Here is a 19,471-nt window from a genome sequence, read left to right on the forward strand (position 1 = left end):
TATTTCTCCCGGCAATCTTGATTCCAGCTTGTGCTTCTTCCAGTCTAGCGTTACTCATGATGTACTCTGCACATAAGTTAAATAAGCAGGGTGATAATATACAGCCTTGATGTACTCCTTTCCCTATTTGGAACCAGTCTATTGTTCCACGCCCAGTTCTAACTATTGCTTCCTGACCTGCATACAGATTTCTCAAGAGGCAGGTTAGGTGGTCTGGTATTCCCATCTCTTTCAGAATTTTCCAGTTTATTGTGATCCACACAGTCAAAGGCTTTGGCATAGTCAATAAAGCAGAAATAGATGTTTTTCTGGAACTCTCTTGCTTTTTCCATGATCCAGCAGATGTTGGCAATTTGATCTCTGGTTCCTCTGCCTTTTCTAAAACCACCTTGAACATCAGGGAGTTCACAGTTCACGTATTGCTGAAGCCTGGCTTGGAGAATTTTGAGCATTACTTTACTAGCGTGTGAGATGAGTGCAATAGTGCGGTAGTTTGAGCATTCTTTGGCATTGCCTTTCTTTGGGATTGGAATGAAAACTGACCTTTCCCAGTCCTGTGGCCACTGCAGAGTTTTCCATATTTGCTGGCATATTGAGTGCAGAACTTTCACAGCATCATCCTTCAGGATTTGAAACAGCTCCATGACCTCCACTAGCTTTGTTCATAGTGATGCTTTCTAAGGCCCACTTGAATTCACATTCCAGGATGTCTGGCTCTAGATTAGTGATCACACCATCATGATTATCTAGGTCGTGAAGATCATTTTTGTACAGTTCTTCTGTGTATTCCTGCAACCTCTTCTTAATATCTTCTGCTTCTGTTAGGTCCAGACCATTTCTGTCCTTTATCGAGCCAATAGTTGCATGAAATGTTCCCTTGGTATCTCTAATTTTCTTGAAAAGATCTCTAGTCTTTCCCATTCTGTTCTTTTCCTCTATTTCTTTGCATTGATCACTGGAGGCTTTCTTATCTCTACTTGCTATTCTCTGGAACTCTGCATTCAGATGCTTATATCTTTCCTTTTCTCCTTTGCTTTTGCCTCTCTTCTTTTCACAGCTATTTGTAAGGCCTCCCCAGACAGCCATTTTGCTGTTTTGCATTTCTTTTCCATGGGGATGGTCTTGATCCCTGTCTCCTGTACAATGTCACACACCTCATTCCATAGTTCATCAGGCACTATCAGATCTAGGCTCTTAAATCTATTTCTCACTCCACTGTATAATCATAAGGGATTTGATTTAGGTCATACCTGAATGGTCTAGCAATTTTCCCTACTTTCTTCAATTTGAGTCTGAATTTAGCAATAAGGAGTTCATGATCTGAGCCACAGTCAGCTCCTGGTCTTGTTTTTGTTGACTGTATAGCGCTTCTCCATCTTTGGCTGCATAGAATATAATCAATCTGATTTCAGTGTTGACCATCTGGTGATGTCCATGTGTAGAGTCTTCTCTTGTGTTGTTGGAAGAGGGTGTTTGCTATGACCAGTGCATTTTCTTGGCAAAACTCTATTAGTCTTTGCCCTGCTTCATTCTGCATTCCAAGGCCAAGTTTGCCTGTTACTCCAGGTGTTTCTTGACTTCTTACTTTTGCATTCCAGTCCCCTATAATGAAAAGGACATCTTTTTTGGGTGTTCGTTCTAAAAGGTCTTGTAGGTCTCCATAGAACTGTTCAACTTCAGCTTCTTCAGAGTTACTGGTTGGGGCATAGACTTGGATTACTGTGATATTGAATGGTTTGCCTTGGAGATGAACAGAGTTCATTCTGTTGTTTTGAGATTCCATCCAAGTACTGCATTTTGGACTCTTTTGTTGACCATGATGGCTACTCCATTTCTTCTGAGGGATTCCTGCCCGCAGTAGTAGATATAATAGTCATTTGAGTTAAATTCACCCATTCCAGTCCATTTTAGTTCTCTGATTCCTAGAATGTCGATGTTCACTCTTACCATCTCTTGTTTGACCACTTCCAATTTGCCTTGATTCATGGACTTGACATTCCAGGTTCCTATGCAATATTGCTCTTACAGCATCGAACCTTGCTTCTATCACCAGTCGCATCCACAGTTGGGTATTGTTTTTGCTTTGGCTCCATCCCTTCATTCTTTCTGGAGTTATTTCTCCACTGATCTCCAGTAGCATATTGGGCACCTAATGACCTGGGGAGTTCCTCTTTCAGTATCCTATCATTTTGCCATTTCATACTGTTCATGGGGTTCTCAAGGCAAGAATACTGAAGTGGTTTGCCATTCCCTTCTCCAGTGGACCACATTCTGTCAGACCTCTCCACCATGACCCACCCGTCTTGGTTTTCCCTATGGGTATGGCTTGGTTTTATTGAGTTAGACAAGGCTATGATCCTAGTGTGATTAGATTGATTAGTTTTCTGTGAGTATGGTTTCAGTGTGTCTGCCCTCTCATGCCCCAACACCTACCATCTTACTTGGGTTTCTCTTACCTTGGGCATGGGGTATCTCTTCACGGCTGCTCCACCAAAGCACAGCCGCTGCTCCTTACCTTGGACGAGGGGTATCTCCTTACCACTGCCCTTCCTGACCTTCAACGTGGGATGGCTCCTCTAGGCCCTCCTGTGCCCGCACAGCCACTGCTTCTCGGGTTGCTCCTCCCGGCCGCTGCCCCTGGCCTTGGGTGCCAGGTGGCTCATCCCAGCTGCCTTCCCTGGCCTCCAGTGCGACGTGGCTCCTCAGGGCCACCACCCCTGACCTCAGACGCAGGGTAGCTCCTCTCCGCCGTTCCTGAGCCATTGGAGCCTGGCAGTCTCGGCTGCTGCCCCTGACCTCCTACGTGGGGTAACTCCTCTCTGCCGCGCTTAGTGCACCAGGTCACAGCCTCCCACACTTAGTGTGCCAGACAATGACAACGTGGCATATAATTGACAAAAGTTACATCATAAAGAACAATGTGATTGGAGAATGAATATTTAACTCACAATGCTTTCCTTTTGTTTCTAATAATATTAATTCCCAAATTAATCAGTAAGAATATCAATCAATTAATTATGTTTCTAATCATTTTTATTTAACAAATCAATGGTATTTAAGGAGATATAAAATTTAAGTCAAATCACATTGTGTCTGTGTAAAGAGCAGGGGAAAGGCAATGGGACTAATGTCTCCTGTAAAATATAGTCTCTCATTCACTTGAGATTCCCTGTGAAACAATGAGATGCCACTACACTCCTATCAGAATGATGAAGTCCAAAACACCGACAGCACCAACTGCTGGTGAAGGTTTGGAGCAAAAGGAGCTCTCATGCGTTACTGATGAGAATGCAAAATGGTATAAGCTACTTTGGGGAAAAAAAAATGTGGCAATTTTCTTTTCTTTCTTTCTTTTTTTTCAAAACAAACTAATCATGCTCCTTAGGATCTAACCTAAGGATATGAAAACTTAACTTTACCCAGGGAGAGTAGAGTTAACTTACTCTAGACAGGGATGTTTACAGCAGTTTCATTCAAAATTACCAAAAATTGAAAGTAACAAGATGTCCTTCAGTAGGTAAATGAATAAATATACTGCGGTACATCCAGACAGTGTATTCAGAGATTAAAAAAAAAAAAAAAAAAAGAGCTAACAAGCCATGACAGAGGAACCTTGAATGTATTTGCTTCTCAGAAGCCAGTCTGAGAAGGCTACATATTGAATTGGGCCAGGGTTAGGGTTATGTGTGATTCCAACTATATGACAGTCTGAAAAAGGCAGAACTTTTGAAACAATTAAAAACGTCAGTGTTTGTCGGAGGTTAAGGAGGATGGAGAGATGGACAGGCAGAGCACAGAGGCTCTTTAAGGCAGTGAAACTATTCTGTATGATAGATATGCACGCATGTCATTATACATTTGTCAAAACCCATGGAATATACAACACCAAGTACCCTATGTACTTAATGAACTCTAATATAAACTATGGACTTTTTTGGGTTAAAGATACATCATTTTTCTCCCCCTGTGGGAATGTTGATAGTGACAGAGTCTGCACATGTGGAGTACCAGAGGGTATACGAAAAAATCTGTACTCTCTGCTCAATTTCTCCTTGAATATAAAACTGCTCTGAAAAAGAAAATAGATTGTTTTTTAAAATTCCTTCTCTATGAGAAAATCATGGCCCTTTAAAGGTATATAAAGTTGTGAAGTGGTATATATAAGTATATTTGCATTAGTAAATTTCCAGAATTAGATTAGCATTTGAAGCATAGTAGCTTTATACTAATCTTATGTTTAACTGTAAACATTTTAGATAAGAACATTTCAGTAAAGTTTATGTGATATAAAATAATTTACACCTTTATTTTTCCACATTTTATAGAAGCTCCATTTAGGTTAAAGATTGTTTTTTTGCTTTGTTTTTTTTATTTTGTTCAGACTACTTTTAACCAAGATAATTTTAATTCCATCAAAAACACAGTTTAACAATTTACAATTCATTTAAGTATAATAGTTTTCCGTGTTGAATTTGATTCACAGATGCATATTAAATCACCATACTAAAGTTTTGATACTTTCCTTATGTCATAAATGCAAAGTACTTTTCTGAGAAATAGTTTATATAAATTTAAATATGTTTACATATTAAAAAGCTTTAAAAGTTTTTATTAGCAATTATTTAATAGATTGATAAAAATACAGTTCCAGTATGCAATCTAATACATGAGTAGAATTGATACTATAATAAAATATTTAATATCTTCTTATTTAATTTCTAAGATTTCAGCTTTTATTAGAATTAAATTAATCAATTTCAAACTAGAAATGCTAAAAAGAGGCAAGCAATATTATTATATACTTAGATTTCAATATTTTTATGTTGAAAGTAATTAGTATGTTTTTCTGATAGATGGGGAGGAAGGATAAAAGGGTAACTTCAAAGAGTTAAGAACAAATTACAACTTTTGAAACACTAGCATTAAGCATAATTGGTAGAATCTGTAATTTTGAGCACTTATCATGTACTCAAAACTGATGGCTGTACTATCAGATATATAATATATAACTATCCTTGGTTCCATAGGGACATGGAGAAGCAAAAGATAAATATCACGTAATATAGCTTATATGTGGAATCTAAAATAAATGGTATAACTGAACCTATTTATAGAGCATAGAGTCACAGATGTAGGAAAAGAAAACAAACAAACAAACAACTTTTGGCTACCAAGGGGAAAGTGGGGGGAAGGATAAATTGTGAGATTGGGATTGACATATACACACTACTATTTATATAATAGATAACCAATTAGGAACTATTGTATAGCATAGGAAACTCTACTCAATACTCAGTATGACTTACATGGGAAACAATTTGAAACATGGGAAAATAATCTAAAAAAAGAGGGCATATATGTATACATAAAATTGATTTGCTTTGCTTTACAGCCGATGCTATTAATAACACAACATTGTAAATCAACTACACTCCAGTAAAAATTAACTTACAAAAAAATCAAAGCATATGAGAACTTGTGCACATAATGATAATATAGGATTAATATGCATGTTTGGGGCATGTGGTGTTGTCAATCATGTTTTTGCTCACAAAATAATTTAGTTGGAGTAAAATTATGAATCTGGTGTTTAAATGAGAAAAACAAGGGGGGGAAAGTCAGAGATTCCACCTCTTTCTTTGCCCCACAAGGCCAGATGGATTTTAACTGCCTTAGAATGACTCAGTCCGGAGTCAGCACAGCCCTGGCATCGCTGCATTCACAGGAAGGAAGATGGGGTATAGGCACCACCAGTTGGGGACCTCATTCATCTTGTCCTTAGTGTCTAGAACAGGGACAGCAGAGGAGATCTCTTACTGGTCTCTGGCAGCAGAAAGTAACTCCAGAAGAGCATTTCTTTTCCTTCACTATACTTGATTAAGTAATGAGAAAGGACTCACCAAAACAAACAAATCAACGCGCTAGCTTCCTTCCTGAAGTTATTCTTGAATGAGGCCATGATATATTAATATACATTGTTGTTTGTTTCTAAATAACTTCTGTTTCATTAGTAATGCTACTTCGTTTTTTTTCACATTGATACTCATTAAAAAAGTGGTAAAGATTTAATACCAAAAGTCCCTGATGCTGGGAAAGATTGAGGGCAGAAGGAGAAGAGGGCCTTAGAGGATGACATGGCTGGATAGCATCGCCGATGCAATGGACATGAACTTGGCAAACTTTGGGGGATGCTGAGCGACAGGGAGGTCTGGCTTGTTGCAGTCCATGGGATCATAAAGAGTTAGACATGACTACGTGACTGAAAACAAACATTTAATATTTTCAAATCATTATTTTGCCTTTACTCCTTTTAGCCCATTATAATAGGAATTTTTCACTTATTCATTAAAATGTTCCTTCAAAGTTACAAGCCATCTCCAAGTTAAGTAATCTAATGGGCATGTTTTATTCCTTTAAAAAAAAAAAAAAAGTCTGAAATGTTTATCATGTTGTCACATCCTCTTTCTTGAAAAGTTCTTTTCCCTTTTTCTTCTTCGGTACTTTCTTACAGTTTCCCTGCTATTTCTCAGGTACTCCTTTTCTCTCTCTCTCTCTCTCTCTCTCTCTCTCTCTCTCTCTCTCTCTCTCTCTCTCTCTCTCCCTTTGAAAGTTCTTTTTTTCTCTACCTGTAATTTAAGCAGTAATTTTGCCTGAAGTTTATTGTTATATTTGCCTTTCATTTTTCAAATAATCCTTTGACAAATTTGTTGAAACCATGTGTGAGTTCATTTTAAAACTCAGTTCTGAAGATGAAAAAAGTAGAGAATAAAGGCTAGAAACGATAAGCTAGTGCCTGGGTGTAAAAGTCACTGAGCTCCTCTCTGGCTTTGTAACTTTGAACAAGTTACTTAATCTCTCTGTGCTTTAATTTTTGTTCATCTGTAAAATTGTGGTAATTATAAGGTCCTTCATGTTGGATTGTTATGACAGTTAACTGATCACATATATATAAAGTTCCTGGCACATAGAAGGTCTGCATTACATGTAATCTATTATTCATAATAGATGTTTCTATTACTAACAAAGACCTGTGACAGAGGTTACCTAAAATATCTAAATTCTATAAAATTTTCCATAATTATATGGTTGTTTATTGTACATGCAGGAGACTTGGGTTCGATCCCTGGTTTGGGAAGATCCCCTAGAGAAGGGAATGTCAACCCACTCCAGTATTTTCACCTGGACAGAGGAACCCAGTGGGCTACAGTCCATGGGTCACAAAGAGTCAGACATGACTGAGTGACTAACACTTTCATTTGCCATTGTACATTTCAGTGGAATATCAATGCCTTAATTGTAATCCTTTTATTTTTGTTAGCTTTGGATTGTCAGCAAACAACTTAATCCCTGGTTTTACTAGGGTATTTACAATTTGGGAAATGGAAGCATTCATGAAAAACATGATGATTGTATTCCTTGATTTGGTCAAAATTAGAATGTAACAACCCCAAATTATATCTCCTCAATAGCAACTAAACAACAACAACAAAACCCCCAATTTCAAATATTAACTAAAAAGTGTTCTGCGTTTAAATTCTATTTCCCATGTTCTTATCTGCTTATAACAATGGACCCAGGGGAGCTCCCCAAACTCCATCCTTCTTCCCATCAGTCAAATGAAATGATAGGAAGGCCCACGGTCAAATACAGAAATCCAGGGAGGGCTTTGGGATGGTTTATTCTCCTTTTCCCTTCTTTGATCAGTTTCTCTCTCTTCCTGACACACACATGGGCACGTATACTTGAAGGCCCCTCTTAGGCAGCTTTCACAGACACCAAAATTGCTACCTGTCCCTCTGTACTTGATTACTTTTCTCTTTTGTCAGTGATTTCTGTGTTTTTATGAAAACTATTCTAATTACCATTCCTTACTGAGACTAAAATGATGCAAAATTGACTTAATCCATGGCACAAAGTTTACATCTTGCTGTAGAAAAGAAGTTATTGACAGGATTGTTAAACACTAAAATTGCTGAACAGAAGTCATTTCAACGTCTTTGAAAAATAAGATATCATCTCTCTGAAATATTGTTTTCCATCTTGTCTGGGAAGAGAATGAGAATTCAAATATTGTTCTCCAATCCTCTGCTTCTCAGATATATATTTTTAAGTCTTTAGAAATCTTTAAAATTGTAGATTCTGCTGCAGCCTAATTGTCAAAATGAACCACAATTATAAAGTTAGGTTTTTTTCTTTAAAGATATATTGCAAAAGTTCTTAGCTAATATAATAATACCTGCTTTTTCATTTATAAATTATGTTATATACTATATTTTATAGACTGTATTTATAGACTGTATGTCAATATTTTATATCACATTTATTATCAACATACATTCATTTCAATGTGTTATTTATGAAGACAACAGCATGCATATTTTTGTAAGAAAAATTCTTGTAAACTAATTATGTCAAGAGAGTATTGTGTGTGTGTGAGTGCTGTCACTTCAGTCATGTTCAGCTCTTTGCAACCCTACGGACCATGGCCTGCCAGGCTCTTCCAACCATGGGATCTTCCTGCCGAAGGGATCAAACCTGGGTCTCTTATGTCTCCAGCATTGGTAGGCAGGTTCTTTACCACTAACATCACCTGGCAAGCCCAAGATAGAATAATTGCTGTTATTTTTGAAGATATATGCCAACAACTACTTTCATTGAATGGGAAGTCCCCAGTATTTGGGCTATTTTATGGAAGATATTGAATTCTGTGATGCATTATTACTTCAATAAGCTCATATTTTAGTTGTGGAAATGATATTTGAAAGGTTAAAACTTCAAGATACAAAATGCAAACATAGATCATATTATTCACCGAGTGCTCTTAAAGGAGAGATAGATAAATATCAGAAAAATAGACTTTCAGAAGAAAGCAAATATGAGTTTAGCATGGTTAAAAATTTTAAAAAATATTGTAAATACATACACACAAAATTCTTCAAAATAAATCTAAATATTAAAAAAAAAAGATGCACTTCCAATTAGAAACTTGCTATACTAGTTTGGAACTAGACATGAGCTAAAGTTCAAAAGGCAATACAATCTAAGCTTACGCTTGGGTGTCATTTCCTCTCCCTAAACTTCATGTTCAAAATCTCTGAAATTATCACTCTAATCATGTATAATGAGGAGTTAAACTAAGATAATGTATTTAAGCCTTGGAGCCAGTTGAAGTTATCTTTTTTTCTGTGTCCATTATAGAGCTGATGACTTTGGCATTGAGGAAACACATAGTACATATTGTGTTTTTAAATTTGATAACAATTAAAATTTGTATCCACTCATGTTAATGGTCCATTATTTTCTCCTTGTGTAGTATGCAAAGTAGAAGCATAAATATTATATACAAAATATGTTATCTGCTAGGTATCAACTTTGAGCATTAATTAAAAAAATGATTCCCTTTTAATAATATTGCTTTGAAAATAACTTAGTTCTTTTGTTACAGGAGATAACTGCAAGGCCATTGAATACAGCAAGATGAAAAGTATGCTTTTAGATTTACAAAATCAAAAATACATCACACAAGACAATGAAAACCCTAATGGTGATGACGTATTTCGGAAGAAGTTGCTGGTGGATCAAATGTTTAAATATTTTGATGCCGACAGTAATGGACTTGTAGATATTAATGAACTAACTCAGGTATGATTAATGATTAACAAGCTTATTTAAGTATAATATATTCAATATATTTATATTTGTGTGAGTTTTTACCATATTGATAAAAATATTTAATTCATATTGTTTGACTGTAGGCATAAAATATTTTAAGAGAAATATTTGACTACTTTTTCAGCAGTATGAATTTCAAGTAACAAATGTAAGTTGTTAATTTCAAGTAACATCATACAAGATCCTTATATAATGTTACACAATTTAAAAGAGGCATTTACTTTTGACAGATTTCTATACCTTAAATGTCAAAAGGAATTGCCAGTTCTCTATTTATAGAATTTATAAAATATCACCAGACATGTTCTGGAGCTTTTGTAATTTTTTAAATTTTCTTATGGGAGCTTGCTTAGCTAATATTCAAGGACATTATTGAAAAGCAATTGAATACATCTATAACATAATGTCAATAAGTGATTTAAGAAAGTACTAAATTATTGATCTATTTAGTACTTTTTCAATAATCAAAAATCAACTATATTAAATCCAGTTTTAATGTTATGTCTATATTATTAAACTTCATGTCTTTGAAAATTGTCACCAAAATGATACATACATAAAATTTGTTAAGTGAATATTTTCATACACAATTTTTTTAATGTGAGCAATTATATTTGTGAAAAAATGGACATATTTTTATGTATGTGTTACTGAGACTGATAAACTACTCTGAAAGAAAGTGAAATACCCACATTTAAGAACCTAAACTGGTTGCTGATAGTGGTGGAAATGTAAAATAAGGAACCTAAGATTTTGCTGTAAACAGACATATAGGTTTTGAGGGAGAAAGGGAGAGAAGCCAATCCAGAATGACTAGGAAATTAGTACTAGCTCTGAGGAATGCTGCTGACTGCCTGATAATTCCTATACTGGATCTTAGGTAGATTTTGCTTCTGTGCTTAACAGTAAAAATAATTTTTAAAAAATCAATTATTTATTTTCACAACATCATGCCATTCATATTTCATAGTTAATTTAATGGCTTATTTTTAAAAAATCAACAATGTGGAATATCAGTTTTATTTTGCAAGCATACAAGCTTTGGGATAGTGTAACTTAGAGGAGTCATTATCAAAGTGACCTTCTGAGCCAATTGACTTGTCTATTTCAGTTAATTAAAATATATATCATTTTCATTATCTTCTTTAATCCAACTTATATTTCTAGAACAGTTATAAGTCCTAGGTACTGGAATTCAAGGAATGAAACTTTGAAATTTAGGGTAAGAATAGTAAACTTTTCATTCAGATAGCTATGTTGGTATATAACTCATAATTTATTTTTCACAAATGAAATTCTTTAGAAATTTAAACTTCTGATAATAATCAGAGATGACTAGGCAATTCAATTAAATGAATTATAACTAAAACATGTCACCTTGATCTTTGTGTGCCTGACATATTCAAATGTAGTGTTTTTGGTTTTGAGTCTTACTTTTTTATTTTATAATATTTTTACTCTCTATTAACATGTATGTACTACTGTAAACACTGGTTGGATGTGACACATAATTTGACCAAATCCAGCTATTATAAGATCCACATCTGAGCCCCAGTGGAAAAACTGAACATCACTGGAAAATGGTATTGAAAGCACTCACTAGTAGCTGTTTTAGGTTTCTACTACATCCAAGTTAATATTAATTTCCTACAGTAGCAGTAACAAGGTTTGGCAAACTTTGTGGCTCAGACAACCTCTCTCTCAGTTCTGGAGGCTCAGTATCTGAGATTGAGGTGTTGGCAAGGCCATCCCCCCTTAGAAGCTTCTTGGAGGAGTCTTTTCTTCCCTTCTTCGGCCTCAGGTAGCACCAAATATTCCTTGGCTTGTAGTGCATCACTCAAGTCTCTGCCTCTACAGTCGCATAGCTACTCTCTGTGTACTGTCTTCACATCATCTTGTCTCTTCTTCAAAGGATACCAGTCATATTGGGTTAAGGGTCCTCCCTGCTCCAGCAGGACTTCATCTAACATCATCAAAATACATGAAAATTACTCTATTTCCAAAAAAAGTTTACATTCTGATGTCCTCAGGTTAAGGTTTTAACATATCTTTGGGGAGGGCACATATCAATCCATAATAAAGTCATCTGGTACAGAGTTTAGTTTATTATTATTATTATTATTTGGATTCAGACTTAATTTACATCTGAAAAGTGCCCTCCCAATTCATCTGAAAGTTACCATGCAGAAATGATCATTAGAATCCCGCTTATACATTGGTCAAACATGAGGTACACACAAAGAAGGATCTCAGAAGGTAATAGTTACTGACTCCTCTGCACACATCCCGCATAAGTCAGTCCTTCAGCTTTATAGAGTGGAAATGGCATCATCTCATCCATCAGCAATCAACTAACAGCCACTGTGGAAAGGATATAACACATTTCTAGCTAGTTACAGCACAAATACTGTTTTTGACTTGTCTCTTTAGGTTACAGGTGCTTTAGAAAAACTTGTATTTCAAGTATTATAATATGAAAATCAATGATATATATGACTTTAAAAATCAGCTTGGAAACACGTAACATCATCATTTAATATCAAGTTTCAAAAAGATTTAAATTAAAGGAGTAAAAAGGGAAAAGGTCTTAATGGTTCTGTTAGTAATTTACAAACGATGTTTAATAGGAATGTAATATACAACTCTAAGACACTGCAAGTAAAAATTAAAGAACATGATTTGACTTTAAGGTTTTATAAATGTAGCATTAATGCTTGCTACACATGTTCTGTTCTTACTCCAAATAATGAATATATATTTATATATGTGTATATATATATGTATATATATGTGTATATATATATGTATATATATTTATATATGTGTACATATATATGTGCATATATATGTATGTGTATATATATATGTGTGTGTATATATATGTGTGTGTATATATATGTGTGTGTATATACATATATATATATAAAATCTTCTAAAGCTTCTCTTGGATTTCCCTGGTGGCTCAGATGGTAAAGAATCTGCCTACAATGCAGGAGGCCCAGTTTCAATCCCTGGGTTGGGAAGATCCCCTGGAGAAGGAAATGGCAAACCACTCCAGTATTGTTGACTGGGAAATCCCATGGTCAGAGGCACCTGGCAGGCTACTGTCCCATGGGGTCTCAAAGAGTCAGACATGACTGAGTGTCTTCCACAACCACAAAGCTCCTGTTGCAGGAAATTAGAAACTAAAGTTCTTTCCATTTGAGAGAAGATAATAAAAAACAATAGCTGAAGGGGGTAAGACCCATAAAATCACAGCAACTTGTAAAAATAAGAAAGTACTTGCTAGTGTCAGATGATAAAGTATAGACCTAGATCTCATTTGATCCAACTCTTCACCGCTCTAGCTTGACATGAATACTTGTTACCACATGCTTAGTATCTGAGTCTGGTTTTTGTATTTTGAAACTATCCAACTATAAATTCAAATTTATTGAAATTGAAACTATATACTTTCAAAAGAATCATGTTTTATGAAATTGATAAAAATTGATGTGAGAACATGGATAGATTTGTCCTTAACAATTGAAGGTCTGGAAGAGTTAAAACAGGTAATAACAGAAGTCAGTAAATGTTATGATGGGATATACATTTAAAAGATCATAGGATGATATTTTAAGTAGCAAAGGTGTGCATGGCCTGTACTGATGAAGTCCTAGGATTTCTTTAAAAAATTATCATTTTTATGATCATAGTGTAGTGATTAAGAATTTTAATTATAGAATTTGAGATCGAATTTCATGTCCTTTACTTGACACCGTGCAGTTTTTGGCAAGTGATTCAAGCTCTCTGTATCCCAATTGCCTTGTCTACATATTGGGAAAGATAATAAGACACAATATGTAAATTGTATGTGATATTAATATTATTTTGGAAATGTAGCCTTCTAAGAAACATAACTCACACAATAGAAACAACATGGTGAAATCATTAGTTATAATTATATTTCAAATCCAACTTTCCTATGGATATGGTAGATGACAATGGAAATAAAGAGGGCACACATGCTTGAGTTAGTGGATGAACAACTGATCAATGTTTCCATCCAGGTCATCCTGTGCATTTTTAATGTTTACATTTGTTTGATAGGTGAGAACAAATCAGCCATCATAACCCAGAAATCTATATCCACATTATTAAATATACAAACATTTTTAAAATTTATTAATTATTATTATTACTTTTTACTTTACAATATTGTATTGGTTTTGCCATACATCAACATGAATCCACCACTGGTGTACACATGTTCCCAATCCTGAACCCCCTCCCTCCTCCCTCCCCATACCATCCCTCTGGGTCATCCTAGTGCACCAGCCCCAAGCATCCTATATCCTGCATCGAACCTAGACTGTGATTCGTTTCTTATATGATATTATACATATTTCAATTCCATTCTCCCAAATCATCCCACCCTCTCCCTCTCCCTCAGAGGGCATATGACTATTCTATACATCTGTGTCTCTTTTGCTGTCTTGCATACAGGGTTATCGTTACCATCTTTCTAAATTCCATATATATGTGTTAGTATACTATATTGGTGTTTTTCTTTCTGGCTTACTTCACTCTGTATAATTGGCTCCAGTTTCATCCATCTCATTAGAACTGATTCAAATGTATTCTTTTTAATGGCTGAGTAATACTCCATTGTGCATATGTACCACAGCTTTCTTATCCATTTATCTGCTGATGGACACCTTTGGCTCCAGTTTCATCCATCTCATTAGAACTGATTCAAATGTATTCTTTTTAATGGCTGAGTAATACTCCATTGTGTATATGTACCACAGCTTTCTTTTTTTTTTAATTTTTAATTAATTAATTTATTTATTTATTTTAAATTTTAAAATCTTTAATTCTTACATGCATTCCCAAACATGAACCCCCTCCACCTCCCTCCCCACATCTCTCTGGGTCATCCCCATGCACCAGCCCCAAGCATGCTGTATCCTGCATCAGACATAGACTGGCGATTCAATTCTTACATGATAGTATACATGTTAGAATGCCATTCTCCCAAATCATCCCACCCTCTCCCTCTCCCTCTGAGTCCAAAAGTCCGTTATACACATCTGTGTCTTTTTTCCTGTCTTGCATACAGGGTCGTCATTGCCATCTTCCTAAATTCCATATATATGTGTTAGTATACTGTATTGGTGTTTTTCTTTCTGGCTTACTTCACTCTGTATAATCGGCTCCAGTTTCATCCATCTCAACAGAACTGATTCAAATGAATTCTTTTTTACGGCTGAGTAATACTCCATTGTGTATATGTACCACAGCTTTCTTATCCATTCATCTGCTGATGGACATCTAGGTTGTTTCCATGTCCTGGCTATTATAAACAGTGCTGCGATGAACATTGGGGTACATGTGTCTCTTTCCATTCTGGTTTCCTTGGTGTGTATGCCCAGCAGTGGGATTGCTGGGTCATAAGGTAGTTCTATTTGCAATTTTTAAGGAATCTCCACACTGTTCTCCATAGTGGTTGTACTAGTTTGCATTCCCACCAACAGTGTAGGAGGGTTCCCTTTTCTCCACACCCTCTCCAGCATTTATTGCTTGCAGATTTTTGGATCGCAGCCATTCTGACTGGTGTGAAGTGGTACCTCATTGTGGTTTTGATTTGCATTTCTCTAATAATGAGTGATGTTGAGCATCTTTTCATGTGTTTGTTTGCCATTCGTATGTCTTCTTTGGAGAAATGTCTATTTAGGACAAACAACTAATCTCAAAAATATACAAGCAACTTATGCAGCTCAATTCCAGAAAATAAACGACCCAATCAAAAAATGGGCCAAAGTACCACAGCTTTCTTATCCATTTATCTGCTGATGGACATCTAGGTTGCTTCCATGTCCTGGCTATTATAAACAATGCTGCAATGAACATGGGGGTACACAAACATTTTAATGCCAGCTTTTACAATGAAAAATGTTTCTTGAAAGGGAATGAAAATAATTTAGTTATTCCAAGAAATTAGGAAAAAATGAATTGTAGTATTTTTAAAAGAAATTTCATTTTATCTCATAATTTATTTTATCTTATTTTATATATTTTATTCTGTTCATCTCATTTGAGGTACTCACATACTTGCCTCATGTAGCTAGCATGAATGTTGTTAAATCCTGTGTGCTAGCCTAGAGACAAGTACATGTCATCATTTTGCAACCACTGTGATATTGAGCATTTTCCCCAGAGTATATAGTGTCCCATGTTTACAGATATAATGTTAAATTGACCTAAACTTTAAATAAATATCAAATATATATTTCAAGATGCTGGTACATGTTATAGCAAAATATCTCTACTTGTCAAACTACGAAATATCTATTTTTGTGCAATTTTTTCTTGTCCATAATAGCAAGTTATAAGAAATTATTGACAGCAACATTTTCAGCAAGGCACCCTTAGATATGTTATTAAATAAATAATATGCTTTACTTGACTGTATTGTGCAATTTAAATATTTTAAAAATATGTAGATCCTCAGTTAGTATAGTAACTAATGATAATAGTAGTAGCGATTATAATAATACTATTAATACTATTACATTACTATGATCCAGATGTCTGTCAGCTCCTTTGCACTTCTCTTTTAGCTAAACACACACACACACACACACACATAATCCATTTGCAAAAAGCAATGTGTATTGGTTGAATGATTGAAGATGTGTAAGGGTGGTAGATGAGATTATACCACATATTTCAAAAGTTGCGTATTGAAATCCAATTTAGAAGAGGCACTTTGTACACTTTTCCTTTCCTTGTGCTCTGTCCAGAGTGTGCATTGCATTCCCTACACCACAGATGCAGGAACCCAAGTCTGTTTCTCAGTTTCAATTATTTAACTTTCCCTGGGGCTTCAAATTTCTTATCATGTCAAACAATATGGTCTGTTTTATTTAGATTCTCCCCCGATATGTGTATAACCAAAAGACATCACAATCAGTAGTTGCCAACATCTATCTGCCTCTTTAGGGACAAAAAAAAACTAACTAATGGCAAGTTATAGAATATAACAATGTCAACATAAAAAACCAATATCTAGCACATTCTTTCCTCTGGGGAAATAAATTTCAGTCCCTGAGCCTAGCTACATGAAATTCCTATGCTCAGTCTTCTGCCTTGATTTTTTATACCCCTCAGAGAGAGGTGAAATCTCATCTCTCTCTCTTTTCTCAAGTGGGTATCAGATCTATTTACACCCCATGACAAGGACTTTTGTCTCCTCAAAGTATGTGGGGTTAGATGATAGGGGAGATTGGGGTTTTGATCAAATTTGCTTTTTTAGAGAAATAGAACAGAGTATCACTGTCTTCTCTCCCATATATGTGTCTTAATTACTGTATGACAAAGGTAGTATGTCAATCACATTTGAAGTGTTTTTTTTGAGAACTTTTGGTTTAATATGTATCACTTCCCTTTATTAACAACAGGTAAATGGGCATTTGGGGATTTTCTAGTGGCTCAGTGGTAAAGAATCTGCCTGCCAATGGAGGGGACATGGGTTTGATTCTGGGGTTGGGAAGATCCCTTGGAGAATGTAATGGCAACCCACCCCAGTATTCTTGCCTGGGAAACTTCATGGACAGAGGAATCTGGTGGGCTATAATCCTTGCAGCCACAAAAGAGCTGGACATGACCTAGTGACTAAAAACAAACGGGCACTTTTAGTTTATTTTGTTCTGAGCGGCCCTAATATCTTTCTTGAATCTGTGCTAGATTGCCTGGATCCTATTCAGAATGAGGTTGTAGAACTGAATGGTCTTGACCAGTAGCCAGTTTTATGTTCAGTCCAGTTCTGTTGCTCAGTCATGTCTGACTCTTTGCGACCCCATGGACTGTAGCATACCAGGCTTCCCTGTCCATCACCAACTCCTGGAGCTTACTCAAACTCATGTCCATTCAGTCGATGATGTCAGCCCACCATCTCATCCTCTGTCATCCCCTTCTCCTCCCACTTTCAATCATTCTCAGCATCAGGGTCTTTCAAGAGGCATCTCTTCGCCTCAGGAAGCCAAAGTATTGGAGTTTCAGCTTCAACATCAGTCCTTCCAATGAACATTCAGGATTGATTTCCTTTAGGATGGACTGGTTGGATCTCCTTGCAGTCCAAAGGACTGTCAAGAGTCTTCTCCAACACCACAGTTCAAAAGCATCAGTTTTTCAGTGCTCACCTTTCTTTATATTCCAACTTTCACATCTATGCATGACTACTGGAAAAACCATAGCTTTGACTAGATGGACTTTGTTGGCAAAATAATGGCTCTGCTTTTTATTAAGCTGTCTAAGTTGGTCATAACTTTTCTTCCAAGGAGTAAGCGTTTTTTTTTTTTTTTTATTTCATGGCTGCAGTCACCATCTACAGTGATTTTGGAGCCCCCCCCTCAAAAATAGTCTGTCACTGTTTCCATTGTTTCCCCATTTATTTGCCATGAAGTGATGGAACCAGATGCCATGATCTTAATTTTCTGAATATTGAGTTTTAAGTCAACTTTCACTCTTCTGTTTCACTTTAGTTCTGTGTACTAAAGCAAAATCAAATGTTTTGGCTCTTTCTGAAGATCAGGCTGATGAGGTGTGAAACCTCACTTGTTTATTGTTCTCAGTTCCACTGTATAAATCTAGACAAGTGTCTGAGGTTCATCTCTATCATTTGTCTCTGTTCCTTCTCTTAAACTGTCTTCAACAAAAAGAATTCAGTGCTCTCTGAAATCTGATGTTTATTAATGTTTGCTTCAGTAAAAGTTGTCTTTTTGTAGCAATATCATATTGTCATACTGTAGCAATATGCTCTAAATTTGCATGTATCATAGGATAATAACTCATTGCAAAAGCTTTAACAAATATAAAGTATCTTTATTTGAAACACAAAGAGGATTTTTCCCTAGGTATTGTGTATGTGACAAGTGTGATCAGGTACTTGGAGACATAGTAATGCATTTATGGGTTTAAGGACATTCGTTATTCCTAAAAGAGACCTGTAATGTGTGAATTAAAGATTTCAGGATGAAGTAACCTAAGATATGATCACATTCCTCTTGGAAGGCTGACATGTAAGAAGAGGTCTTCAGAAGAGAGAAGATTAATAATCAGTAGTTATGAAATGAATCACAGAAATCTTTCTGGTGGCTTATTCATATGCATTTTTAAGTTGCTAGGGACATTGATAAAGAGTTTAGGTGGACAGAAACATTGTGAATCAAGAGGTAAATACATTGGTGAAAAATGGGGGCAGAGTAAGAAGGAATTACCTAGCTGAATGACCTGACATTCAAAGGGATAGTTTCTATCATCCCTCCATCCACCTGTTCATCTTCTATCTATCTATCTACCTACCTATCTATATTCTCTATCTGTTTAATGAAAGAAAACTCACTTCGGAAAAAGAAATAATCCAGATGTGCCAATAGAGAACCATTTAGCTATTGACTATCTTCCATCCATTGAGGTAGAATAGATATGAGAGAAAAATTAACTTTCAATTGCTATACACATTGGACAAATGGTTTTATTAAGGAGTAGTCAGATTTTCTTAAAGTCAATGTGGTGAAGAATATGTTTTCATAAGAAACATAAGGCAAAGAAAGTTTTCTGATCAGAACAGGATTTCCAGAGGGTACATGATGCGTGTGAGTTGGAAAGGAAAGGAGATTGCTGTAGATTGGAAAACAAGCAATATGAGAAGATGAATTTCACAGGGTCATAGAGGTAAACCAGGGTGAATAAAGTGTCACTTAGAGAAAGAACAACTTCTTGCATCATGATCCCAACTATTTGTTCCTCAGGATAA

At 35.7% G+C, this 19,471-nt stretch overlaps 1 protein-coding gene across 4 annotated transcripts in view; it reads left to right on the top strand.

The window, feature by feature from the left end:
* Positions 1-19,471, top strand: part of FSTL5 (follistatin like 5) — a 937,018-nt gene that overhangs the window by 470,359 nt on the left and 447,188 nt on the right. For all 4 annotated transcript variants that reach the window (XM_027956327.2, XM_042234380.1, XM_042234379.1 and 1 more), the window contains exon 5: positions 9,446-9,642. In XM_027956327.2, the coding sequence (XP_027812128.2) occupies positions 9,446-9,642 (197 nt within the window). The remainder of the gene's footprint in view (positions 1-9,445; positions 9,643-19,471) is intronic.

The sequence above is a fragment of the Ovis aries genome, chromosome 17 (assembly GCF_016772045.2).
Source record: "Ovis aries strain OAR_USU_Benz2616 breed Rambouillet chromosome 17, ARS-UI_Ramb_v3.0, whole genome shotgun sequence".
Lineage (NCBI taxonomy): Eukaryota > Metazoa > Chordata > Mammalia > Artiodactyla > Bovidae > Ovis > Ovis aries.